Genomic DNA, 23,378 nt, shown 5'->3' on the forward strand with positions numbered 1-23,378 from the left:
CGTGCTTCTTTCAATTAATGGACCAATACAAAAAAAATAAAAATCATATGACCTATTTGCTACACTAGAAAGATAAAAACTTGAATATTGAAATAAGCCATATTTGGTTTGTTATTTGATTAATATAAATATATACAAATCATAAAGTTATGATATTGGTATAAATTATATGATTTCCATCCTTATATGTTGTATATATGCATGAATTTAAAAATATTCTTTAACTAGACATAATTTAACATTTATATTAAATTTTCTCCATTTCGAAAAATATAAATAAACAAGCATATCTTTCGTCATCATCAACTCTATATCTAACTCAGAGTTCACAAACTAAACTAAACTAAACGAAACATAAATGACAATCTCTACAGCATCTTCTGGGAGATATGTACAAACATTACGCAGCGTTGAAATATTGGTGGAACATGTGATGGCCAGATATACATAACTATACTGGGTCCATGTCCAAATCAACGGAATGTATGGGGTGCTTTTCTCTGATCATAATAGCAACAGAAGTACTTAATGTTATATGTGGATCATCAATTGGAAGGAAACTTTTGGAGTCAATTGTTTAGACAGCGTGCCTCACGTGCATTATTGGATTTCATCGCAAGGACTGGAGCTCAAATTCAGCCCACTTGCATGCCAACTGGGATGACTCGTTATACAAGAGTAACTCTATGCTATGGGAAACTAGTACCACCAGCACTAACTTGGCTTCCATTTCGGGGGAGGACTCCAATTTGAAAGACCATGTCAGATAACTTGTTCTACAAGAGTCACTCTATGCAGTGTCAGCTGGTATCGCCAGCACTACCCGCTTCACTTTTGATGGAGGTGACGAAGGTTTGCGTATAACTTGTCATAGCCTATGACCATCGGGCAGAAAGCTTCGAACTACGACCTGCAATAACAAAAAAATCAGTTTTAATAAAACATAAAATCATACGACACCAGATGAATATGTTCACATGCATAACGTAGCTTGAAATACCTTCTGATGTTTAGGTATACTGTAAAAGTACGCCTCAATTTTTGAAGGTTATTCTGACTTTGAATATATTTTACTTTGCAGATTCTCCTCTGATGACCAGAAGGTCGTGGAGGATCGATTATATAGACATGATTGCGGTGTGTAAGTATAATTTTTTAAAATTCAAAGAAGATTTTATAATATACCTAACCTTTGGGGTATCTATGTAATTAACCCCAAAACGGAAATGGACGTGAGCATAATCAAGCATTCCTTGTTTTTTAGTTAGCCGACTGACCTATACGGGTGATGCTACAACCAAAAAACAGGGCCGCAGTAGCGAACAACACCCTTCCGTTCGGTCTAGCTAAAAGAATATTTAAACTACCAATTCTACCTCCAACCAATGACTTCAGGTAGCACAAATGAACTAGAGAGGGCCCTACACATATGAAAAAAAAAGTCAATAACCAAGTAGAGAGCAAGTTGCAAAATTCATATTCCATTCAGAAAATTCTTGAGGATCCATGGCAATGGAAAGGAAACATTAACTTTAAAAGATTGAGAAAACTAGTTTTGATAGCCTAGTCTGAATTAGGACATCTTATGAAACATCGCCTAATTTAGAAATCAGGGTCATCCCTAAGTTGAGTAAAATCACAAGAAAATTTATGAACAGGGAATTACACACCAAGTTGATAGTAAGCATTTTTGCATATGAAGAGATTCTTGATAATCGAAATGAAAATGATTAAAAAGAAAACAATTATTGAAACTGATAGCCTGATGAAAGTTTGGACAACTAACATAGAACATCTTAAAATTCAAACAATAGTGTTATTCCAGCATTGACTACAGGTGCAAAATGAAAAGGTTAACAAACAAAAAACCCCATGAAATCTTGCACACCCTAATATGTGTTATCTATACAGATCAAATAATTACTAGATTTGGAATTTAGACAACTTTATATAAGATAAATATGTAAATATTGAGAAAAATTATAATTGCAGTTACAAACAGATGTTACCGCTTGGTGGACTGTTACATTTGATAACGCACCTGTGGCATGTATGATGCATACGGCCTTTGCGTCCTGAAAAAAAATTGCTAAAATTTATTAGTTTGCCTTGCATTGCTGCATTGTTGTTTAGAGTTCCACGCAAAACCAAACTCTATTATGTTAATCTAAGATTTAAAAAGTTATGGTTGCTAAGAGTTTTATGTTGATAAATCTAATAATCAGAAATAGTTTCCTTTTGTTTCACTCCATAATTACTAAAACACACACATTATACTGAACGAGATCTGAAAATTACCATCAACGTCGTTTCCCCATTTGACCATCCAAATGATTAACCCTCCATTTTTGATATGCAATAAACAACGATCCATGTCTCAACTCAGTGAAGAGCAAAGTAGTAAATACACTGACTTGCAACTTTATGGGGGTGGAAAGACAAATAGATAGTCAAACAACTCATTTTCTTTTTCTTTTTTGGTATTCAAACTCAGGCTGATATGAAAAAATCAATCACACAAATAAATTGTATATCAACATTCAATATTGCTACTAGCAAGTGCTTTTTTCAATAGCAATTCAAATAAAGTTCCGAACGATAAAATGCCACGACCAACAAGCATTTCAGTAATTAACAAAATAAGTTATTTTATATCAGAGATTCATCCTTGTATCAATACCTCGACAATCATGACAGAATAACTATAAAATGAAATCATTAAGCAAAGATCAAAAAATCCTAGAAAGAAGAGAAAAAACACACAAGAGTGTCTGATGATAACAAATCAATCCATTATAAGCAGTTCCATATTAAATGAAAATTAATAATAAATTCTGAAGATGATTCTAAATATTTCTATTATATAAAGCGAAAGAATGAATCATAATATGCTTCATATATAAGAATCAATCCAAAACACAAATAAAATATAATAGTCAAATAAAAGCTACACAACCAACCAAGTTTGAAAATGAAGTTTATCAATTCCACCAAAACAATGTTATAAACATGGATCCACATGTAACTAGAACTATTGGTTACCAAGGATTTAGAAACCCAAAGAAAAGGACTAACATGAGAATAACAGTAATTTGGATTGAAACAACAACAATTGAATGATAAGGGAAAACAATCTTTATAAAATGATAGTTCAACCTTATCGTATCCATTGAAGATTACAATATGAAGCACTATAATCACTGCATGTATATGGACATCAAGGAGAATATAATAGGAAAAATGATAGGTAAAAGCACAATGAGCAAAGGGAAAGAGAGAGTTGACCACTATGTCGTTTTTGCCTTGTGACTATTAGAAAACATACAGTGTATATTTATAGGAATCGGAGGGAGACGGCGCAGTTGGTAACCCTAACTCCAGCACAATAGGTAAAAAAATCGGGGTAGGTGAGTAGAGCTTATCCAAAATTACATTGGTTTGGGCCAATGAGGCCCTTTATCGTATCCAGATTTTCGTTAATGGCTAGAAATATATCATTTCACCTTTTACTTCCGGTCCATTCTACTTAGTCGAGTTAGTCAAGCAACAACTTGTAATACTAACAGATTAAAAACTTATCCCAAACAAGAGAATTAACTTATAGCTCTCTTTTACATAAAAAGTCCTCTTACAAAAAGACCTTCTACAATATTCTTCCGCTTCTTCACATGTTCATTTTATACGTCGTTCTAGAAAGAGGAAAGTTAACATTCCAAAATAGATGAGACATAGAAGGAAATGAAATAAAATAAGAGAATGCATGAGTTTGACAAACCTATTCTAAAACTGGAACTTGAAGACCATTAATCTCTTACAAGAAATAATACTCTTAGACCAAATTATGTGGAATAAGGAATGAGGCAAATAAGGAATTGCTCCCAAAACTAGACATACTCTTCACTTTTTCTGATCCCTAATAAGGAATTTTTGAATTTGTTCTTTCATATGAGAAATAAAAGGTGTTGAACCTATTACTAAAATCAGATAAATAACACAACACATAGTCTTTCCCCTTATCAAGACTGTGATTTTGCCAATAATAGGAAGGGGAATGAAACTAACTTTTCTCATGTTACAGCTAATCCCTTTTAGATTTTACAACTATAAATCTGATAAACAACAACCAGGCCCTATACACTAACCAACACTAAATCAGACTGAATAAATAAGGGGACAAAATCACAAAGAGAGCGTAAATAGATAATTATTCACAATCTAGCTAACGTGTAGGGTAAAACACAATTGGCCAAAACCTAACTCGTCCAAAACAATATGCAATTCTTATAAAGATTAATCTGATCATGGCAATGGCAAAATCTCACAAAATAGAATTGAAAGAATTTTCCACAAAATCAACATATTTCAAGCAGAATTAACACAAGTTGCATACCTAAATAAAAGAATCAAGACTGAGCAAATACATAAGAAGAGGATACCTTAACAATAGATAGAAGGCCAATCGATCACTCTTCCATAATCTGTATAATCAATAAATCAAATTGAATAAAGATGAATGCAAATCAGCAATAATTCCAACCAGTACAAGAAGGCTACTAAGTGGGAAACGAAGCTTTACCATAAGAACGCTTCTCAAAACATGCACACAGAAGAAAAACACTTTCTTTGTTGTGCCGCTGAGAATGTTGAGTGGCTTTCCTGCTGATGGGGACCGAAATTTTGAATAATTTAACATGAAAAATTAGTTTTAAAATAATTTGCGAAACTTTTGGAACGGATTTTTTAATGCTCATGTAATCATTTTGGAACTATTTTTTTTTTTATTCGGATTAATGTAGGAACGATTTTTGAAACTATAATCTGCAAAACATTTTGGAATGGGCTTGTTAATTAGGAACACGTATGTAGAATTGTTTTTGTAATGGCACTAGGAACGATTTTATATAATTTGAAACACATATTAGATACTAGATTAGTAATGGGATTTGAAACGATTACCCACTAATTTGGGACACCTATTTGAAATGGTTTTAGCAATGGTATTTGGAACGGTTCATCCAGTTTGGGAATATTTATTTGGAATGGTATATGTATCGGTATTTGAAATGGGTATTTATTTAAATTTGTAATATATTTTTTATTATTACTAATAATTATTGAATTTCACATTTTTTAATATTTTTTTAATATATTTGAATAAATAAATAAATTTATACATTCTAATAAATTTTCATATATAATTAAATTAATTTCCTGAAATTTTAATTAATTGTATCTATAAATTTAATTAATTGAATAAATATAAAATAATGAAATTTGATAAATATTATGAAACAAGAATAATTAAGAAAAAAATATTATATTAATATGAAAAAATATTTAATTATAAAAATAAAAAAATATAAAACCTAAGAATGTTCGTAATGATAAAAACGACATCATTCTTTGTTGACGAGCATTAGTTAAAAAATTATTCCAATTGTATCACCGTTCCAAAAGACCTTTCCAAATGAAACAAAACGTTATCGTTTTTTCTTTTTAAAATGACATTGTTTTGTATAATATTAACTAGACCTTTTCTAATTATCACAAATCGTTTCTAATTGTGTCTCAAAATTATTTTTTAAAAAAAATTCAGAAAAATAAAAAAGTATAAGAAAAACCATCCCAAACATGTTAGTGATCAGAAAAAAAATAGACCAACAAGTAATTAAAGCCATTGAAAACAGTTACGAATAAAATAGATAAATGTTCAAAAGATCAAGTATATTTGTATGTACATAATTGTTAGTCTTACATAGATGTAAATAGCATCTTATACTGTTGTATTGGATCTCGTAATGAGATCGTTAAAATTTTAATCAAACTGTTGGATATTATTTATATTCACAAAATACTACATTCAATGATTTCTCGGATATTTATCAACTATGTTAAAAACAAAACAAATGTCCATCAATCATTTGATTTTAGATCAGACCGCTAGATATGCTCACATATCGTAAATATTGCTATACATTTATGTTTCGGATTAATCAGGATCTTAGATGTAGAGATATCGTAATCGGGAACAGTACAAGCAATCTGTGGATAATTTTAGAGACGGTCCCTGGATCACATTTAGGAACAGGTAGAATTAATCCTTTTAGGAACAGATATATCAACAAATTTAGGAACAGTTTATGGTAATTTCACCTTTTGGAAAGGTGAAAAATAAAAAACCGTTCCCAAATTAATTTACCCTCAAGTTTTCCGTTGGCGCGTAATTGAATTTATTGGAAAAGTCGTAGGAATAGTCAAAATTAATTATTCGTTCCTAAGTTTTGGTTTCTCTCTCTTTTTTTAAATATCCGTTACACTTAGGAACGGTCTTGGGAATGGTTTTGGAATTTTTGACCGTTCCGGAATAGAAAAATATTGTGTTTTGTTTTAAATATCCGTTACACTTAGGAACGGTTTTGGTCTTCCCTCTTCTGGCTCTTGTTTTGCAGACAACCATCCAGTCTACTTTGTCTCTCTTCATGCTAGGGTACTCAATGAGTAGACATGTACTGGTTGTTGTGCCAAGATGAATTGTTCGTTCTTTTAGTATACTTTCTTGAAGTTTACATCGCAAGGTGATTAACGAGAATGTACCTTCGTACCTCTCATGGGATCGACCCAACAGCATTTAAACTGAACGATCTGCATGTTTGGAATAAGTGGGTATCTGATTGAATTATCTCTTCGAGAATCCCATAGAAGTCGCAGTCCGTGTTTGTACATGATGAGCTTTTGACACACACCTCACAGTTTATAGTTGACTTGCCTAAGCTGTGCACCTCAGTGTGAAAATTGTAACCATTTACAAAGTAGCCCGGGAATGTTGAGACTTCAGTTGTAGGACCCCAACAATGCAACTTCGAAAACTCATTTTCCGTGTAATTCAATTCGGTTTTAACCTGTATTGAGAAGAGAAACCATATTGAAAAATTACAGTTGACACAATTAAAAACACACAACTTACACGACGTTTAAACCAATCCTTGAATTGAGTAGCTACTTGCTCATCAATAATAGGGTCCTCGACATAATCGTGTGCATAAAGCTCATTCAAAAAGGTCCTGTTCACATACATACAATACATAGATTAAAATTCTAAAATAATAATGTGAATACACTATATCGACAAAATTTACACTTACTCATAGTATCGCTTGACTACTTCATAGTTGGTCAATATGCACGTCTCAATTATGTGGCACTCTGATCCACTACGTCATATCTTCTTTGATGCACCACTATCTCGATCAGGGTAGTTGAAAACAGACAATTGGATATGAGTGTCGTTCATATAGAGGTCGTCATTTCTATATGACCTATTCCGTTTGCAAGGAATCTGGGGCTCAGAGTAGTGAGAAGTGAAGAGAACGATTTCTTCTACAAGGTAAGTCTCTACAATTGACGCATCGATGTGTGCTTTATTTTCAAGCCTCAAAAAAATCTTATAATCGAACATTTATTAAAAACATAATGATACTAGAACTATTTCAAAAATTTAGAATAACTCGTGTAAGAATCACCTCTCAAAGGTATACATCCACTTGTATTGCACAAGCCCTCCCACGCGCGCTTCATATGGCAGATGAATAATTAGGTGCTTCATTGAGTTGAAGAAAGTTGGCGGAAATATTTTCCCGAGGTTGCACAAGGTGGTTGCTACACTAGCCTCCAATTCTTATACCTTGTTCACATCGAGCGTCACAAACATAAAATCTGGAATAGAAGGCTGACCTCGGTCAATGCACTCCATACTTGCTCAAGGAGCATTTCCCGGAAGGCAATTGGGATCAACTTCTATATGAATATATGTGACAATCATGACTCTTCATGTCGTGAAGCCTCATCTCCTTTATATCGACACAAAGGGCCGAATTAGATGCGTAGCCATCATGAAACTTCAGATGATTAATCCATTCACATATCCTCCTCCTCTGCTCTTTGGTCAGGGTATATACGCCTTTGGGCATCACGTTCGGCCTTCTTTCGTCCACCTCAAACTCTGGTTGACTACAAATGATCTTGAAGTCCTTCCGTGCATTCAGAGTATCCTTTGTTTTTCAATTTATATCCATCACGGTATTGAATATATAGTCAAACACATTCTTCTCAATGTGCATGACAACAACATTGTGTCATATCAAATGGGTTGACCAGTACTCGAGCTCCTAGAAGATGCTTTTCTTTGTCCACTTATACTTTGTATCGTAACAGTTCAGGAATGATAACGGTACCTCAACCGTAAGACTGAACTCTTCAATCCATTCGTGACCGTGCAACCTTCGTTTCTACTCAATTCTTTCTAAATGCTTTTTTCTTCCTACAGTACGAATGGTCCAAATGGAGGAATTGTTTGTAGCAGTCAAAGTAGCACACCTTCCTACTATTTGCAGGTAGAATGCACATGTCATCCATACAAAATGGACACACCATAACACCAGCAGAACTCCATCCAGACACCATCCCGTAAGCGGGTAGGTCGTTCACAGTCCACATCAACACGACGCGCATTGGGAATATCTTGTTCTTCCCACTGTCATATATCAGTACACCCACATACCACAAATTCTACAACTCCTTGATCAGCGGCTCCAAGTAAATATTGATGAGACGTTTCGGATTGGAAAGACCGGGGATCACCATTGTTAGGAACATATATTCAAAACTCACGCACATTCCCGAGGGGAGATTATACGATGTAAGTATAACGGGTCAACACGAGTACGTATGATCGAACTGCCCGTGTGATGTGAACCCATCTGTGCACAAATTCAGTCTAACATTACGGGGCTCTGCTGCAAAATAGGGATATGTCCGGTCAAAATGCCTCCATGCCTCTGCATCAGATGGAAGACACATGGATCCCTCCTTCATCTAATAGTTGGCATGCCACCACTACAAAAAAAGGCAAAATTTAGCACGATCAGGGCACCTGTTCCAAAGACCGTCCGTATTGGAACGGACTTTAGAACACATTAGGAACGGATATTGAAAGATGACGTCAAGTGGAACCTTTTTTTTTTAAATTTTTTTGAAGGGTTCTACCCTTCCAAGTTGAGTTCCAAATGAACAGTTACTACACCCGTTTCAAAATTCGTGCTAAAATTATAACGAAAAATATTTAAAACTCAGTTTGGAACACTATATTATGTTTAGGAAAGGAAACAACCTAAACGTGCCTATATCCATTGTAAAATGTGTCCCAAATTGACAGTTCAAAAATGTATTCCTAAATGAGATATAATATGGAACGGCCACTGTACACTGTTAATATAATATCCCAAAATTCATTTCAAAAACTGAGTTTAATTTAAGAAGCAAACCGTGGCGAAATGTAATACAAATTGGAACGGTTCATTTACATAAAATCGTATGTGTTGCTGAGTCCATTCCAACTTATCATCAACGATCGAAAAGTCATTCCAAAGACCGTCTCCAACACCATCCAAAAGCAAGAATTAATGGATACTTTTAACGGCTAGATATGTGTTCCTATACTCGTTCCTAAGCCCTTCCCAAAAGTTTTTATATAAATGTGTTCCTTTATTTCCATTTAATCTCACTATCTTCTTCAACTCTTCTTATTCTCTCTCTATTTTTTAAATTTCTCTCGAAATTTTTTATACTCTATACTAATATTTTTGTACACTTGCTCGTGTTTTGTGTCTCGAATTGTCGTTGATATTTGAAATTATTTTGATAAGGTTACTTTAATCCTTTATTTATGAATTGATTATATATATATAATGTAATTTTGTTATATTTAATTAAATTTAATGTTAATTATAATACTATATATATATATATATATATGTGTGTGTGTGTGTGTGACTAATCATTATGTTGAGACAGTTGAAGAGAAGGATGTATGAGAAAAACCTTTTGAATAGGGTGGATCTTACTCAGGAGTTTCATGATGGTGTTGCTATATTTATTGAATGGGCGAAGTGTCAACATTTATATATGGATGGTGAGAAAATTCACAGGTTAAAAATGGCAAAATACAAATATTCACTCCTCTTTTCTATCTTGCATCTATAGTATTTAGATGGTCAGTGGCCCAAAGAAACGAAAGAATTGATTACATGCATTTTACATATAATCTCCTATTATAGATAGACTAAAAAATCAATCAAAGTTCTTTTTCTGTCACTTTGCCCCTCCTCTCAGAAAGATCTAATGAAAAAAGAAAAAGATTATTTTTATTGTTTAACAATTTGGGGAATGGAAGCTCAATTTCCTTTTGGTTCGCACCGACAACGACCTTCCCTTTCTAAACCCATTTTTATTGGAGATTTATAATTCTTGAATTTTATTGGATGGAATTTCAATTAATTAAATCTATAAGAACCACAAAGTCCTAGATTTTGAATAAAAAATAACTCAGTTAGAAATTGTTATGTTAACTGGCTGGCATAGAGGAAAGTCAGAGCTCCTATAGCGTGTGGAAAAGGGAGAGTCAATGCTGATGAACCTTCGAAATGGATAAGATCCCAAGAGTTTCGTCTATACATGAAACCGGAACTTCTACATGCACATTTTTAACGACGTTCTTCCTCCTACAGTCAAGTCATTAGCACTGCTTATTCCAGCAACAGCTCTTACTGTAACAAAACTAGGACCGTCAACTCCAACTATAACAGCGGGAATACCTTCCCCACCTGATATTGCATCAACATTGGCTCCCCTATCATCAGGTCACCAACTTCCTTGACCTTCCGACACTAGGCAAGCGTCAACCCCCATACATGGTCTTACAACTTTCAGAGACCTGTGTGTTTGTTAAACAACCCGGGCCTAGTCACTACTACTACCTTTGTGATGTGATTTCCACCAATCATAAAGGAAAAAGCTCTTATTCCTGAAGAAAATGATCTATAGGTAAATGAATTCTAGCTAGTTTCAAATAGATCAGGATCACTGGATGCTTGAAAAATGTAATGTTGGTGGAGTCTATATGTATATCAATATGTATATTGGGATCATATGAAGAGTATGTTATTTTAGATCTAACCAATTGGATGAATTACTCTTAAAGGTTCACATCACTTACGGAAAGATTGCTATGAGTGAGAATGCAAACTACCTGTTGTAGAAAACGGCCTGGTGAGAGACTATACTCCAATGGGAGTAACTTCGCTCTCCTGAAGAGAGAAAGAAGAAACAATTCTTCTAAATCTGAGAAGCTTGTAAGTTCTGCTTTAAGCTATAGACCCTAGAGGGATAAGGTGCTTGTACCGCTTCTAAGACCATGATATGCGCCACTCGAGGTTATTTTTTCGACAGGAGTTGCCTCCGCAGGTAAGCTTATTCTTCTCCCTCTTTCCTTCTTCATTCAAGAGTAGTCTTGGTTTCTTCTTCTCGATGATGTCCCTATGAGTGAAGCAATACTCCTCTTCCGTGGCGAATCCTGAAATAAAATAATATATATTTTTTACCTTTACTCTGTAGGAGATTGCGTGTGAGATAGGCATTGACTTAAAAGAAAATGCTAGAGATACTCCTCCTAAAGGGCACTAGGAGACTAGGTATATTATATTGCGGGCACTGGATCTCGGGCACTCAGATTAGTGTAACGGAAATCCTCCTTACTATGGAACATATCCTTTGTTTTCTTCGTTTTCTTTTTGAGAAATAACTGAACTAAATGAACTTTTTACCATAAAAATATTTTCCCTTCCCTTTTTACAGATATGAATTTTATCGATCAGTAAGAATAATGCCATTTATTTAAATGTGGTATATTCTAATTCGAATTTTTTTATGAACTCCTAATTTTCTGAATTCAGATCAATCATCCAATTTAATGATATGGATAGAAAAGGGTTAGTACATTTTTGCGTTGAATAATTTAGACCTAAAATGAAGAGGGTTCTGTTTATTCATTTAGAGATCTAATTGAGACATTATTCATTTAATATTGAAGACTAGAATAAAATGTAAGGAGAAGCATTTTTGTTGTGCACTCTATCACGTAGTGCCCCATCTGCCTACACCTAAGACACGCTCCCCAGCTTCCACTTATTGTTCTTGGAAGAGCTCCCTGGTGGTGCTTTTGCCTTCTCCAACAATGAAATTTTGATATAGAAGTGAACAAAGTATATCCCTAGGATTAAGATGTATACTTTTCCAGACAGGCTCAGCCTCTTCCTCCTCCTATATGTAAACGCACCATAGAAAATGAATCTGCTAATGAAGGTTACAAATTCGGTCAAGAGGAAGAAACTTATAATATCGTAGCGCTCATGGTTATTTTGGCCGATTGATCTTCCAATATGCTAATTTCAACAACTCTCATCTGTTACACTTCTTCCTAGTTGCTTGGCCTGTAGTGGGCATCTGGTCCACTGCTTTAGGTATCAGCGATATGGCTTTCAATTTAAACGATTTCAATTTCGACCAACCTGTAGTTGATAATCAAGGCCGTGTAACTGATCCATTTTTTTTCATTTAGTCCGGGTAGCGACCAAAGGTCTTGAGATACCGATCCGGCAGAACAACTTAAAAGATAAAGAAGTATCGTTAATTTCTTCATGCTCGTTCCAAGTTCTAAGTACCATTTGTACAAATATTTTGGATCATTAAAAATTGACACATTTATCCAGAATCTCTTCCCTAAGTGTTTTTGCTTGGATTGATGGGAAAAGATATATGGGGGTCTATATAGGAATTCAAAGAAAATCAAAAAGTAAGAAAGTTACACAAAAAGGTTTCGAATTTAAATCAATTAGTTTCAATGCTTTTAGTAACGAAAGATTTTCTATTAGTCCTTCTGTAGAGAAAAATTCGATCTATAGGAAAAAGAAACCTTATATTATTGTAACAAATAGATTGATGGGGAAAATAATATTTTTCCCACTCCAGTCGTCGCTTTTCTTTCTGTTACTTCGAAAGTAGCTGCTTCAGCTTCAGCGACTTGAATTTTTTATATTTTCTTTTTATTTCTCATCAAACGAATGGCATCTTCTTCTAGAAATCCTAACTATTCTTAGCATAATATTTGAAAATATCATCGTTATTACTCAATCAAGCATGAAACGTATGCTAGAAACTCGGGCTCGCATGGGACTCCCTGTTTTCTCAGGAGATCGAAAGGCGACCTGGTTCATCATAAGATATCACACGCGCCCAAAATCGTCACCAAAGATTCCAAAGAGCATTGATCCCGTAAGGACTGACTTGGGGGGGGGGGGGGGGGAAGGCTTTTTGTTCCTGATTCTCGTGTAGTTGGAACCACAAGAATCCTTAGTTAGAATGAGATTTCTTTGAGTTTCATTCTTGCAGTACTCCCCGAATGGAATACTTAACGCGTTAGCTACAGCACTGCATGGATCAATACGCACAGCGCCTAGTATCCATCGTTTACAGCTAGGACTACTGGAGTATTTCGCTCCCCTATTCCTTCGAAACCCCCCAAGTAAACTGTAGAACAAACATAAAGATCAACAATGGAATATACCATCTCACCACATAAGAAGAAGACAATACAATTGAGAATTATATTTAATTTGAAGCTTTGAATTCAACTTAATCGTACTGTGCGTGTGAATATTTACTTATTTACATGAATTGTTTGAGTTAGATCTCATATGAGTATTTTTTTTGTAGCAAGTATTTTTACATTATTTAAAAAAATTGAAATCTTTTCATCTCTTATTTTGAACAACGTTTTGTGAAATTGTAGCACTTTTAGGCTTGTGGGTCAAATTACCCATTCCTTTGGACCAACAAAGAAACACGACTTTGGTATTATGTGTGTAGTTGAATGTTTTACAATTGGGTTTCATATAACAAAGTTAAAGTAGATTCAAACATTTGATTGATGAACTGGGACCATGTTTGTTTTTCGTATATTTAAGGATATGAATCGGATATGTAATGAGGTAGGAGGGTCTGATACCCGACATCCAAACATTCCTTTGTCAGCAGCGCTGCTGATTCCGAGGATCCTATTATTCCTCAATGAATCACATCTTCACACTCATCCTCATCCTCATCCCACTAATTAACTTTGATTTAAAACATGATTTAAAACCTTGTTCCCATATAATTTTCTAAATTCTAAAAAGAATAAAATTATTGATTTATACCATAATTAATAAGCAATTATATTGTTAAAAATAATTTATTTTTTAAATATATAATAAAGTAATGTAATAAATTTTACATAAATTTAAGTATGTTTATAAATATTATTTGAGATAAATCTTAAATAAAATCGAATCCAACTCTAAATTCAACAGGTCCATTAAATAAAAGGAGTCGAATGATTTTGGCCCTGAGGTGAGTTCATCAGAAAACATTTGTCATCCCTAGATACAACTGTGTTGATGCATATGTTAGTCCAAGTTGAATAGAGATCATCTCTATCTCTATGTCTTTACAACATTGTGAGTTGGATATAATTTAAGTTGTCATATCAATTGTTGCAAAAATTGAGAGGTATTAAACGAATTTTACAATACGTATGGCAACTTCTCAAAACAGCTTTTTAAAATAGAATATATAAATTGTTATTAGTTACAAGTTTCTTACTTGACCCATTATCATTAAAAAAGACAGAGACTATTGGCAATATTATGAACTTCGATAAGCACTAAAACAGAAAAAGACAGACAGGTCGACAAAGACTATATGCCAAAAATGAATCCCTCTATCTCCAAGCAATCGACAAATACCAGCCCTGGAGAAAAACAAAAAAAGAAGAAGAAGAAGAATACCAAACTTGCTGTCCACTTAATTTCAAAGAGTCTGCCATGTTTTCATTCTCTATTCCCATATTTAGATCACTGCTTTAATCTGTCAAAATCTGAGGATTCTGACATGAACCAGCAGTGGTAATAATAATTCAGCAATCATAAGGATAAAAACTACTGAAGAACTGAATGTGATCAAAAGGGATTCTCCAAGAAAAGCAGAGTTGGACCCGTCAAACCCAATCATTTGAGACCAACATTTGCTTTTGGGCAAATGGGGCAACCTCAGAAGCTCGAGCTTTTGAGCCATGGATCCCTGATTTCGATATAACGGTTTCTTCTTCTCGATTTTTCAGATTTCTTTGAGAAAAAGCAAAACAAGAAAACTAAAGCAGATCGGTATTCAACCTGGTTTTTTAGCAGCAGAACCAATGATCAAGATTCACTTTCCTGTTCATCCCCCATCTTTTTCTTACATATATATACACAGAGACAGACGGGCATTCCCTCTCATTACCAAATCATAATTCGATCATCGCCTCTCTTTTTTTCTCCTTTTCTTTGTCCTGTTCTTTCCTTCCTCCATTTTGCTTGTCATCAACTTCATCTCATTCTAGATGGAGGTACGAGAATTCATCACAACTATTTCCTCTTTTCTCTCCGTCATTCAAAAAGAATTCTAACATCGTATGAAATTTATATATAATTATGCAGACAACTGAACTGAAGGTAGAGATGGTTGGCATTCACGAGAAGAGATTGAGGAAATGCTTATCCAAGTTGAAAGGTTTTTACCTCCCTCCATCTCTTGCAAGATACAAGGAAAAACAGCAAAACTATATACTGATAAATGAGCAGAATACTATGTGAACATGATTGCAACAAAAAGGCATGATGTTTCTTCATCGTCCCAATGATGAAAAACTTAGTATTAACTCTGTTTGAATTTGGCAAAAATTTTGCAGGAATAGAGAAAGTGGAAGTGGATGGGAATAGTCAGAAAGTGGTGGTAACAGGGTATGCACATAGAAACAAGATACTAAAGGCAGTGAGGAGGGCTGGTCTGAAAGCAGATTTCTGGTCTGCTCAGAATGAGCTTCTTAATGTATATGCCAGTTCTAGCTTCCAAAACCTAAGATTCAACAGCTTCAACTTCTTCTAGGTCTCGCCTCAATTTTGTCCAAGTCCTATTTCCTTCTCTTTCCTAATTTTTTTATGTTTTTAATTTTTCAAAGTTACCTACTGATACAGCAATTTGTTCCGATGATACTTTCATTCCATGGTTGTTTCCTGTTCCGTTTTATTTTTGGGTTGTTGGCAACTGAACTGCCACATTTTTTCCGAGACATGGAGGGAAAGGGAATTAGCCGTGAATTTTTTGTGTTTGTTCAAGTAGAAGGTAGTACTAATTGGCTATGATGAAATACATCTATCTGAAATTTACCTGTTCTCTAATCTTTATTTTTCTTTTTGTTTTTTGTTCTTAGTTGTGTTTAATTCAAAAGGCAGTAAACAACCACATAATGTCAAAATATTTGCCGAGATCTCTTGTATTTGCTTAGTATGATTCAATCTGAACTATTTTTGGCAGGAAAAAGGCATAGGTTTAGTTTGCAGAGTGGAGGGTTCAGCTAATATAAGATATCATTGAGGTTGCCATTTGCTGTTGCAGCATATAAGATGACATTTCGGAATTGACTCTAATTGCATTTAAGTCAGAAGAACATAAAAGATATCCCTTTCACAATCAAGAAAAAACAGAACAAACAAATTAAGAAAAGTACAATGTTGGATTTACATACTAATCATGGTTCAATTAATGTTAAAATTCTATTTGAACATATTAAGACAGGACCCTTAATATTTATTTATTCCATAAAGTAGTCTGCTAAAGTCTTATCACTAATTTACCATCCTACTTGGATATTACCCAAACAGGTGTATCAATTATTGAACGCATTTATGAGTAAATGCTGTTATCAGTACTCGTAATTTAACAGTTCACAGCACCACTTGCCTGGACATCTATGTCTCAATAGCCAGCCGGCGTCATCGGTCCCTTTTGTTTTCACTTGAAATTATCTGAAAAAAAGCAGTGAATCCTTCAACTCTAAGTTGTCCCCTGCCATTCACGGGAACCTACAAATTGTGTAAAATCAGGCCTTGGCTATGTATTTTGTGCATCAGAAGTTTCTTGAAAGAAAAATACATCAATCCAAAATGGTCCACTCTCCAAATTCAGTAAAGCATTTCATTTTCCAAAATGTTACAAGTAGATAATTTTAACGGATCACAACATAGCATTTAGTATTATGAGAAAGAATAAACAGAATAAAACCTCAACTCTTCTGCATTGCTTCAGTTAAACATCTGCAAATGGATAAATCATCGGAATGTAATCTTGGCAGGCATTGTGAAGGGTGTTGGAACTAGTACCATGTTAAGAGGTCATCTAACATCAAAAGCGAAACCTGTCAATTTCCCGTTAACCAGGAACTTCTTAGGTGAAGTACTTTGACAATGACTTCAAGCCTCATGGGCTTTCATCTCAGTCTAGGACGACACAGCTGGATCAGCTACAACCTCAGCAAATTCCATAGACAGCAAAATAGAACAATTCGTAACGATTATAACCAGCATTATTACTCAATAGCGAACGAATAAGAATTAAAAGAGCACAACAACTAGGTTGGAGAAGAAAAAGACATTAAAGACTAACTACCAGCGTTTTATACAAACAACTACAACAGCCGGAATAAAAACCAAAAGGATCAGTAGACTAAGAACCTAACTCTGCAAGGCGCATTCCTGAAAGACTCAAGATGGAAAGCAGCCAGTGGTCTTTATTCCGATAGTATTACACTAAGTACTTATGTTACATAGTTGTCAATGGGAGGGATAACTATACAGCTGATTATTTCCAAGGCATGCCTGTCATGCCTTGTGGGATATTATTGCAAGCACCAGCACTTAAATTTAGCGGACTTGCAGGACCACCAGACGACTCACTAAGAGTCCCTCTTGATGGTGAGCTGCTGGTACCAGCAGCACCACCCAGGTTAACCTGTGGGGGAGCTGATGCAGGCTCCATAAAGTTTGTTGTAGCTTCTCTTTGACAATCGGGCAGAAAGCTTCCCACTATAACCTGCAATAAGTGAAAGAAACAATAGTAATAAAAGATAAAACAACTTAAAATAAGCAAGTCATGGACTGAAATATAGATCTCAACATGAATGTACACTCCCAACTCCGAAATACACACAAACGAGCACACTAACCTGGACGGGGGATGCTGCAACCAGTAAACCAGCCACACAACCACCCATTACCCTTCCATCGGGTCCAGCCAAAGCAATACTCAGACCACCAGTTCTGCTTTTATGACCGGCAACTTCAGTAAGCATAAAAGAACCAGAAAGAGACAGGATGTCAAAGCGGCCCTACACAAATTGTAAGATTATAGCCAAGAACGCAGACCCAAAAAAATCCGGATAATCCATGGTAAAGAAAATAACATTTTAATTTAAAATGTTCAAGAAAAAAGATTCTGACAGCCTAGATCAAATTTTGTGCAACATCACCAAATTCAGAAGTCAATGACATTCCTAAACTGTTTACAGGAGCAAAAAAAAGGAAAGGATGCAACAAGTTGATAAGTGCATAGCTCCGAATGAAGATATTCCCACTAATCACTGACAGACAACTCAAATCAAATATCTACTTAAGAGGCGCAAGAAGAAAGAAACAAGTTACTGAGGTAATGATAGTCCAGTCCAGGTCTGCAATCTGTATAAACATCACATAATTCACCCAATGGTGTTATTCCTATGGACCTATACTGATTGCAGGCACAAAAGAATAAGTTGACGAGCACAACCACACCAAGAAATCCAAATCTTAATATTTCATACCTAAAATTTTTGTGCAAATAAATTCTAAATTAGGAAAATTAAACCAATCTAGAGATCAAATATCCTTCAAATGAATAAGATAGCAAAGGTACATATACATCTAAAACAAATACATTAAAAGAAATAACCTCATAAGTTGCCGTTCCACCAGATGTGGCAGCTTGTCGAAGTGTCACATTTGATATTGCCCCGTTGGCAGATAGGACACAAACAGCTCTCGGTCTGTTCTGAGAAATAGCCATTATTTTTGAAGAGACATCCTGAAAAAGCCAGTTGGTAGATTTTACTAAGATGTAAGATAACCATCTCTCATTTGTTCTAATGTATGAGCCAGTGCCACATCCATATCAATATCTCCATGAGCCAACTGATTATAGCAAAGAAAATTCTAAAACCAATATCCCCACCCCACCCCACGATTTTTGCGAGGGGTTAGGGTGGGCGGGCAGTAGAACAAGCTCCCATCAAATTAGATAAGGTAATAACATGCAAGCCGACATTCAAAAGTTAAAATCAGATGATAGGGTATTTTACTGAAGTGCTACTTCAAAATAAAGAAATATCACATAGTACCAAGGGTGTAAGGACCCATGAAATCTCTGATTAAAACCTAGCAAGAAGGAAAAAAGATCTAGAGATAATGAATATAGTATACCAAAAACACGTACGACCTCTATGCATTGCACAGCCCATAGTAGTCAGTGGCACACGGCGCACAATGGCGCCAAGGGTTCCTGGAGCCATGGCGCAAGGCACGGCGCGCGCCTTTTCGAAGGATGGCGCAAATATAAGAAACAATCTATATATTTATATAATTAGTATTATTTTGATTTGATTAATGTATAAGGAGTTAAACAAGACATATAAAACAACAAATTCAACAAAAAAACTTCATATAATCAAAACAACCAATGTTGAACCGTTGAAAGATAGCAAAAGTCCTAAAGATTCAAATAAATCCTAAATAGTTTATCAAAAAACAAATAAGCCTAAATCTAATCATCTGATTCTACTAGATTCTACTAGATTCTACTAGATAATCTTCAGATTCTTCACTTTCATTTCCATGATCTTTGTTTTAGTGGATAAAAATAGGTATTATCCATGTGTGTTCCATTCTACCATTCTCACATAACTATGGAATAACTGAGATGCCTATTTGTTTGTTATACTTAAAGGTAGAATGGGCAGCATCTCAGTATTACTATGGAAGAAAGAAAAAGAGAAGAATTGAGAAGAAGATGCGTTGAAAGAGGAAGAAGAGAGAACTGAATAAATAAGAGTCAAGAATGAAAGTTACCCATGCATGCAAAGTTCTTAATTTGCTAAATTTCCTTTTATATTTAGGGTTTATTAACTTTATTTTTTTTAATTCACAAGCCTGGGCAGCCCAGCCAAAACCCAGGCCCTCTTCTTCATGGCGCGCCTAGAGCGTGCTTGGGAAGCGCCGAAAAGGCGCCCAGGCGCGCGCTATGGCGGCTGCATGACGAAGGCGCGCGCCATGGGCGCCGTATGGCACGAGGGCTGCACCATGCGCCATGGCGCGGAAAACGATTATATAGAGATACACTTTAGATGTAGAACCACTAAAAATAGTTCTTCCGTAGACCTATATAGGAGACATAAAAGAATTTACACGTACAAGTCGTATAATGTTAATCATGACTAAATGTTCCAATTCCCAGTCTAGCAACTCATTGAAACATCTGTGCATAATTTCTCTTCTCAATATTATCAAACACATCTTTGAGAGTCAATAGACTATGCTTCAGGATATGTGGAACCCATCAGCATTGACTCAGTGGATTCGACCTACCCAACCAAAGTCAAAACGGAAGCATGCAATTTGTTGGAGAAGAAGTTTTAACATCTAAAGTTACACGACATTTCACCAAAAGATACAAAATATAACATGATCCAATAGATGATCAGAGTTACTCATAACCATTAACATCTTATCATGTATCTTTGAAGCAATCATTCAATCAGATGAAGTAGAACAGAGAGTATGTCGCACTGCATTATTTGATGCTTGGCAAGAATATAAACCTCTAATGGAAACTACCCCACAACATTCATTTGCTTCTCATCTAAGCATTAAGTATATAAAGCAGTGCAAATTGCTGAATGAAGGTAGCATTTGGGCTTCAGCTAAGCATTTTCTTCAATCCAACCACATCAGGAAACAGTTCCTTTGAGTTGCTACAACACTACTTTGATGTAAGGTAAAAGCACCAACCCCCTGAGAAAAAGGTGGAAAGAAAAAGACATCCCAGCTTTTGCAATTTCTTGTTAGCACTTTTCCTGATACTGCTTACTAGTAATATGAATTTCCCATCTATAATTAATAGTCCTTGCTACATGTTTATTCCATTTGAATTCCACATCAATTAAGTTTCAAGTGCTAATGGTAATTTCCTTTTCGCAACCCCGAATCCCCGATTCAGGATTTCAACATCCCTGACATTCATATAATGCTTAACTGTCATATGGCTTTGTGCCACCTGGCAACAGTGAAGCAAGGCAAGGGGAGGGGACGTTCTGCATATAGAAACTACTTCAATGACAGCATCCATTTCTTTCAAGTTAAGAAACGAAGACATCCTTGCTAGAAGAAACACAAAGAGGTCCTCGAGAATCTTGGATGGAGTCAATGAACTTTAACTAAATTCAGGGCATCAATTAGATACTAAATTAAATTAAGAATAGTTGCAAGATACTTGGAAAATTATTAATCACAGCATAACAGGTTCTTAACTTCTAATTTAAATTCCAGCTTTCAGTAACATAAGAAAGATTGGTATACCACCAATGACAAGCAATATAACGATTGAAGTTCCATTGACTAGACAAAAAAGAAGAAACGTTAAATATTTAACCTCTCCTGCATTGACATTGAGCACATGTGGTACAAATCCAAGACCATTTGAACCTGCGAGCATAAAATTTAAGTCAGAGTTTTACAGTGATGGCAATAATCACAATGATAATAATTAAAAAACAAAGTAGCAAGGTGCCACCGCCAGGAACAATGCAAATTAAAAAAGAATTAAATAAAAAAAAGGTAAATTTAACAAACAAAAAAAATAATACAAAAGCTGCAAATGACAGCATAATAACTATTTATGTCTAGAGGGATTTAGGTATGAAATTAAAATAAACAGATTATAGTTATAAGTTTTAAAGAAATCAAGAATGAGAATGCACAAGGGCACACAGGTAAAATGGCTTGCATTAGATCCTGGAGTTAGTAGATCCAAGGTTCCAGCATACTGATATAGCATTCCATTGTCAACATAGAGTCAACCCACCAGAAAATAGTACTTCATAGACCCACTTGTATTCCTATACATCTAGCATCAAAAGATCAAATGAGAAGTCCCATGTATAGTTCACTGCCTATATTGACTAACAAAAACTAAAACCAGAAAACAGACTCCTTAACAAAGATCAGACACAGAAAGCAAAATGGAAAGCTGTCGGAGCCCATATCACCTAAAGCCTCCTTTTGCTGCTTTTTATTGCTTGAACCGCGGGGTCTGCCCCTGGCCTTCTTGACGGTGGGCGCGGCTGAGCCACCCACCGGGGGATGGGCCTCCATCTGCAAATTAAGAGAAGGGGCCGCCGCCTGTGGGGAGAAAGTGTGCTGCTGCTGGGGCATGGCAATGCTGATAGGCTGCTGTTGCGAAGCCATGGAAATGGCCATGCTGCCATCTGGACCGTACTTCCTGGGCCGCCCCCTCTTCCGCTTCTGATCAACGGAATTCAAGTTCATCACGTGATTGATCACGGTGGCACCAGCGGGGATAGATTGGTACGGCGGCGGAGACGAACCCACTTGGCTGTACCCGGCGGCTCCGCCGTCGGCAGCGTAGGGAATGTGGATTTGCTGATCCAGCAGAGGCCGTGAGCCCGCCGGATTCATAGACGGCGCCGGAGAGTTGACGGCGGTGGGAGTTACACCGAAAGGCTCGCGGCTTGCCATGACGGCTGCTGCTTCAGATGCGCCTGACATTTGACAAGATTACCTAAATTGCCCTTGGAGATTTTCGGAAATTACCTGCCGACCATAAAACAGTGAAAAAGAAATTGCAGATCTTCAGTAGCTAAAAAAGAAGTTTCAATTTAATTTAACCACAAAAAAGGGGGGAAATAGTCGTTTCAATTACGTCTAAAACCCTAATTGGGGACGCCATTTCCAGAAATTTTTTGAATTAAACTGAAATTAAAAACAACCATGTACTGAAAAAATCTCGATTACCCATTTTAAATAAGAATCCAGAATTTCTAAATTGCAAAATAAAAAATTGACTTTTCAAAAAGAAAAGAAAGAAAAAAATTAAAAAAAGAAAAAGTTTAATCCAGTAACGCGAAATAGAAAATCTGGAAAAATAAAATAAATAAATAAATAAAAGAAATAGAGTGAAGAAGAGAGCTCTTTTTGCTGTAAAACCTCCAAAATTCAGCAGAATCCTCCAAATATACGAATGGATCCACCAAAAATCACCAAAAAAAGATCAAAACTAAGCAGAGAAAAAGAGAAATTTTCACGAATTTAGGGTTAATATAATACCCTAAATTCCGACCCAAAAAAAAAAAGTAAATCACGAAAAATAAAGAAAAAACAGAAACATCTTACCAATAAATTAGGAAAATTTTCTGCAGCAACGGGGAACCAAGAAGATAGAGCAAAAGGGACGCGAAGGAATTTTCTAGGGATTGAATAAATAAAAAGAAATTAGGGTTTTTGCGGAGAAATGCTTTTCGTAAATAA

At 35.4% G+C, this 23,378-nt stretch overlaps 2 protein-coding genes and 1 long non-coding RNA gene across 10 annotated transcripts; 1 reads left to right on the plus strand and 2 right to left on the minus strand.

Annotated features, from left to right (window-relative positions):
- Nucleotides 1-289: 289 nt before the first annotated feature.
- LOC105178358 (uncharacterized) lies at nucleotides 290-4,729 on the minus strand. 6 transcript variants are annotated; one of them, XR_002286455.2, is made up of 6 exons: nucleotides 4,577-4,728; nucleotides 4,437-4,478; nucleotides 2,299-2,340; nucleotides 2,042-2,075; nucleotides 1,278-1,421; nucleotides 290-910 (listed from the first exon to the last, which is right to left on the minus strand). It is a non-coding gene; the product is annotated as an uncharacterized LOC105178358 (long non-coding RNA). The 6 variants fall into 6 exon arrangements; XR_002286445.2 differs by having other exon boundaries at nucleotides 2,010-2,075; XR_002286451.2 differs by lacking the exon at nucleotides 2,299-2,340 and having other exon boundaries at nucleotides 2,010-2,075.
- A 9,974-nt stretch (nucleotides 4,730-14,703) lies between these two features.
- On the plus strand, nucleotides 14,704-16,148 carry LOC105178348 (heavy metal-associated isoprenylated plant protein 28). Its single transcript, XM_011101818.3, has 3 exons — nucleotides 14,704-15,316; nucleotides 15,408-15,480; nucleotides 15,659-16,148. The coding sequence occupies exons 1-3, from the start codon at nucleotides 15,311-15,313 to the stop codon at nucleotides 15,853-15,855; spliced, it is 276 nt and encodes a 91-aa protein (XP_011100120.1). The 5' UTR covers nucleotides 14,704-15,310; the 3' UTR covers nucleotides 15,856-16,148.
- Nucleotides 16,149-17,382: 1,234 nt separating this feature from the next.
- On the minus strand, nucleotides 17,383-23,378 carry LOC105178337 (AT-hook motif nuclear-localized protein 10). 3 transcript variants are annotated; one of them, XM_011101807.3, is made up of 6 exons: nucleotides 23,244-23,378; nucleotides 22,100-22,664; nucleotides 21,484-21,536; nucleotides 18,733-18,864; nucleotides 17,972-18,133; nucleotides 17,383-17,838 (listed from the first exon to the last, which is right to left on the minus strand). In XM_011101807.3, exons 2-6 carry the CDS (start codon nucleotides 22,617-22,619, stop codon nucleotides 17,608-17,610), a joined length of 1,098 nt encoding a protein of 365 aa, XP_011100109.2. In that variant the 5' UTR covers nucleotides 22,620-22,664; nucleotides 23,244-23,378; the 3' UTR covers nucleotides 17,383-17,607. The 3 variants fall into 3 exon arrangements, with proteins under 3 accessions (XP_011100109.2, XP_088734004.1, XP_088734005.1); XM_088877878.1 differs by lacking the exon at nucleotides 23,244-23,378 and adding an exon at nucleotides 22,774-22,912; XM_088877879.1 differs by having other exon boundaries at nucleotides 17,616-17,838; nucleotides 17,972-18,065.

Source organism: Sesamum indicum, linkage group LG2 (assembly GCF_026168435.1).
Source record: "Sesamum indicum cultivar Baizhima isolate 11 linkage group LG2, ASM2616843v1, whole genome shotgun sequence".
Lineage (NCBI taxonomy): Eukaryota > Viridiplantae > Streptophyta > Magnoliopsida > Lamiales > Pedaliaceae > Sesamum > Sesamum indicum.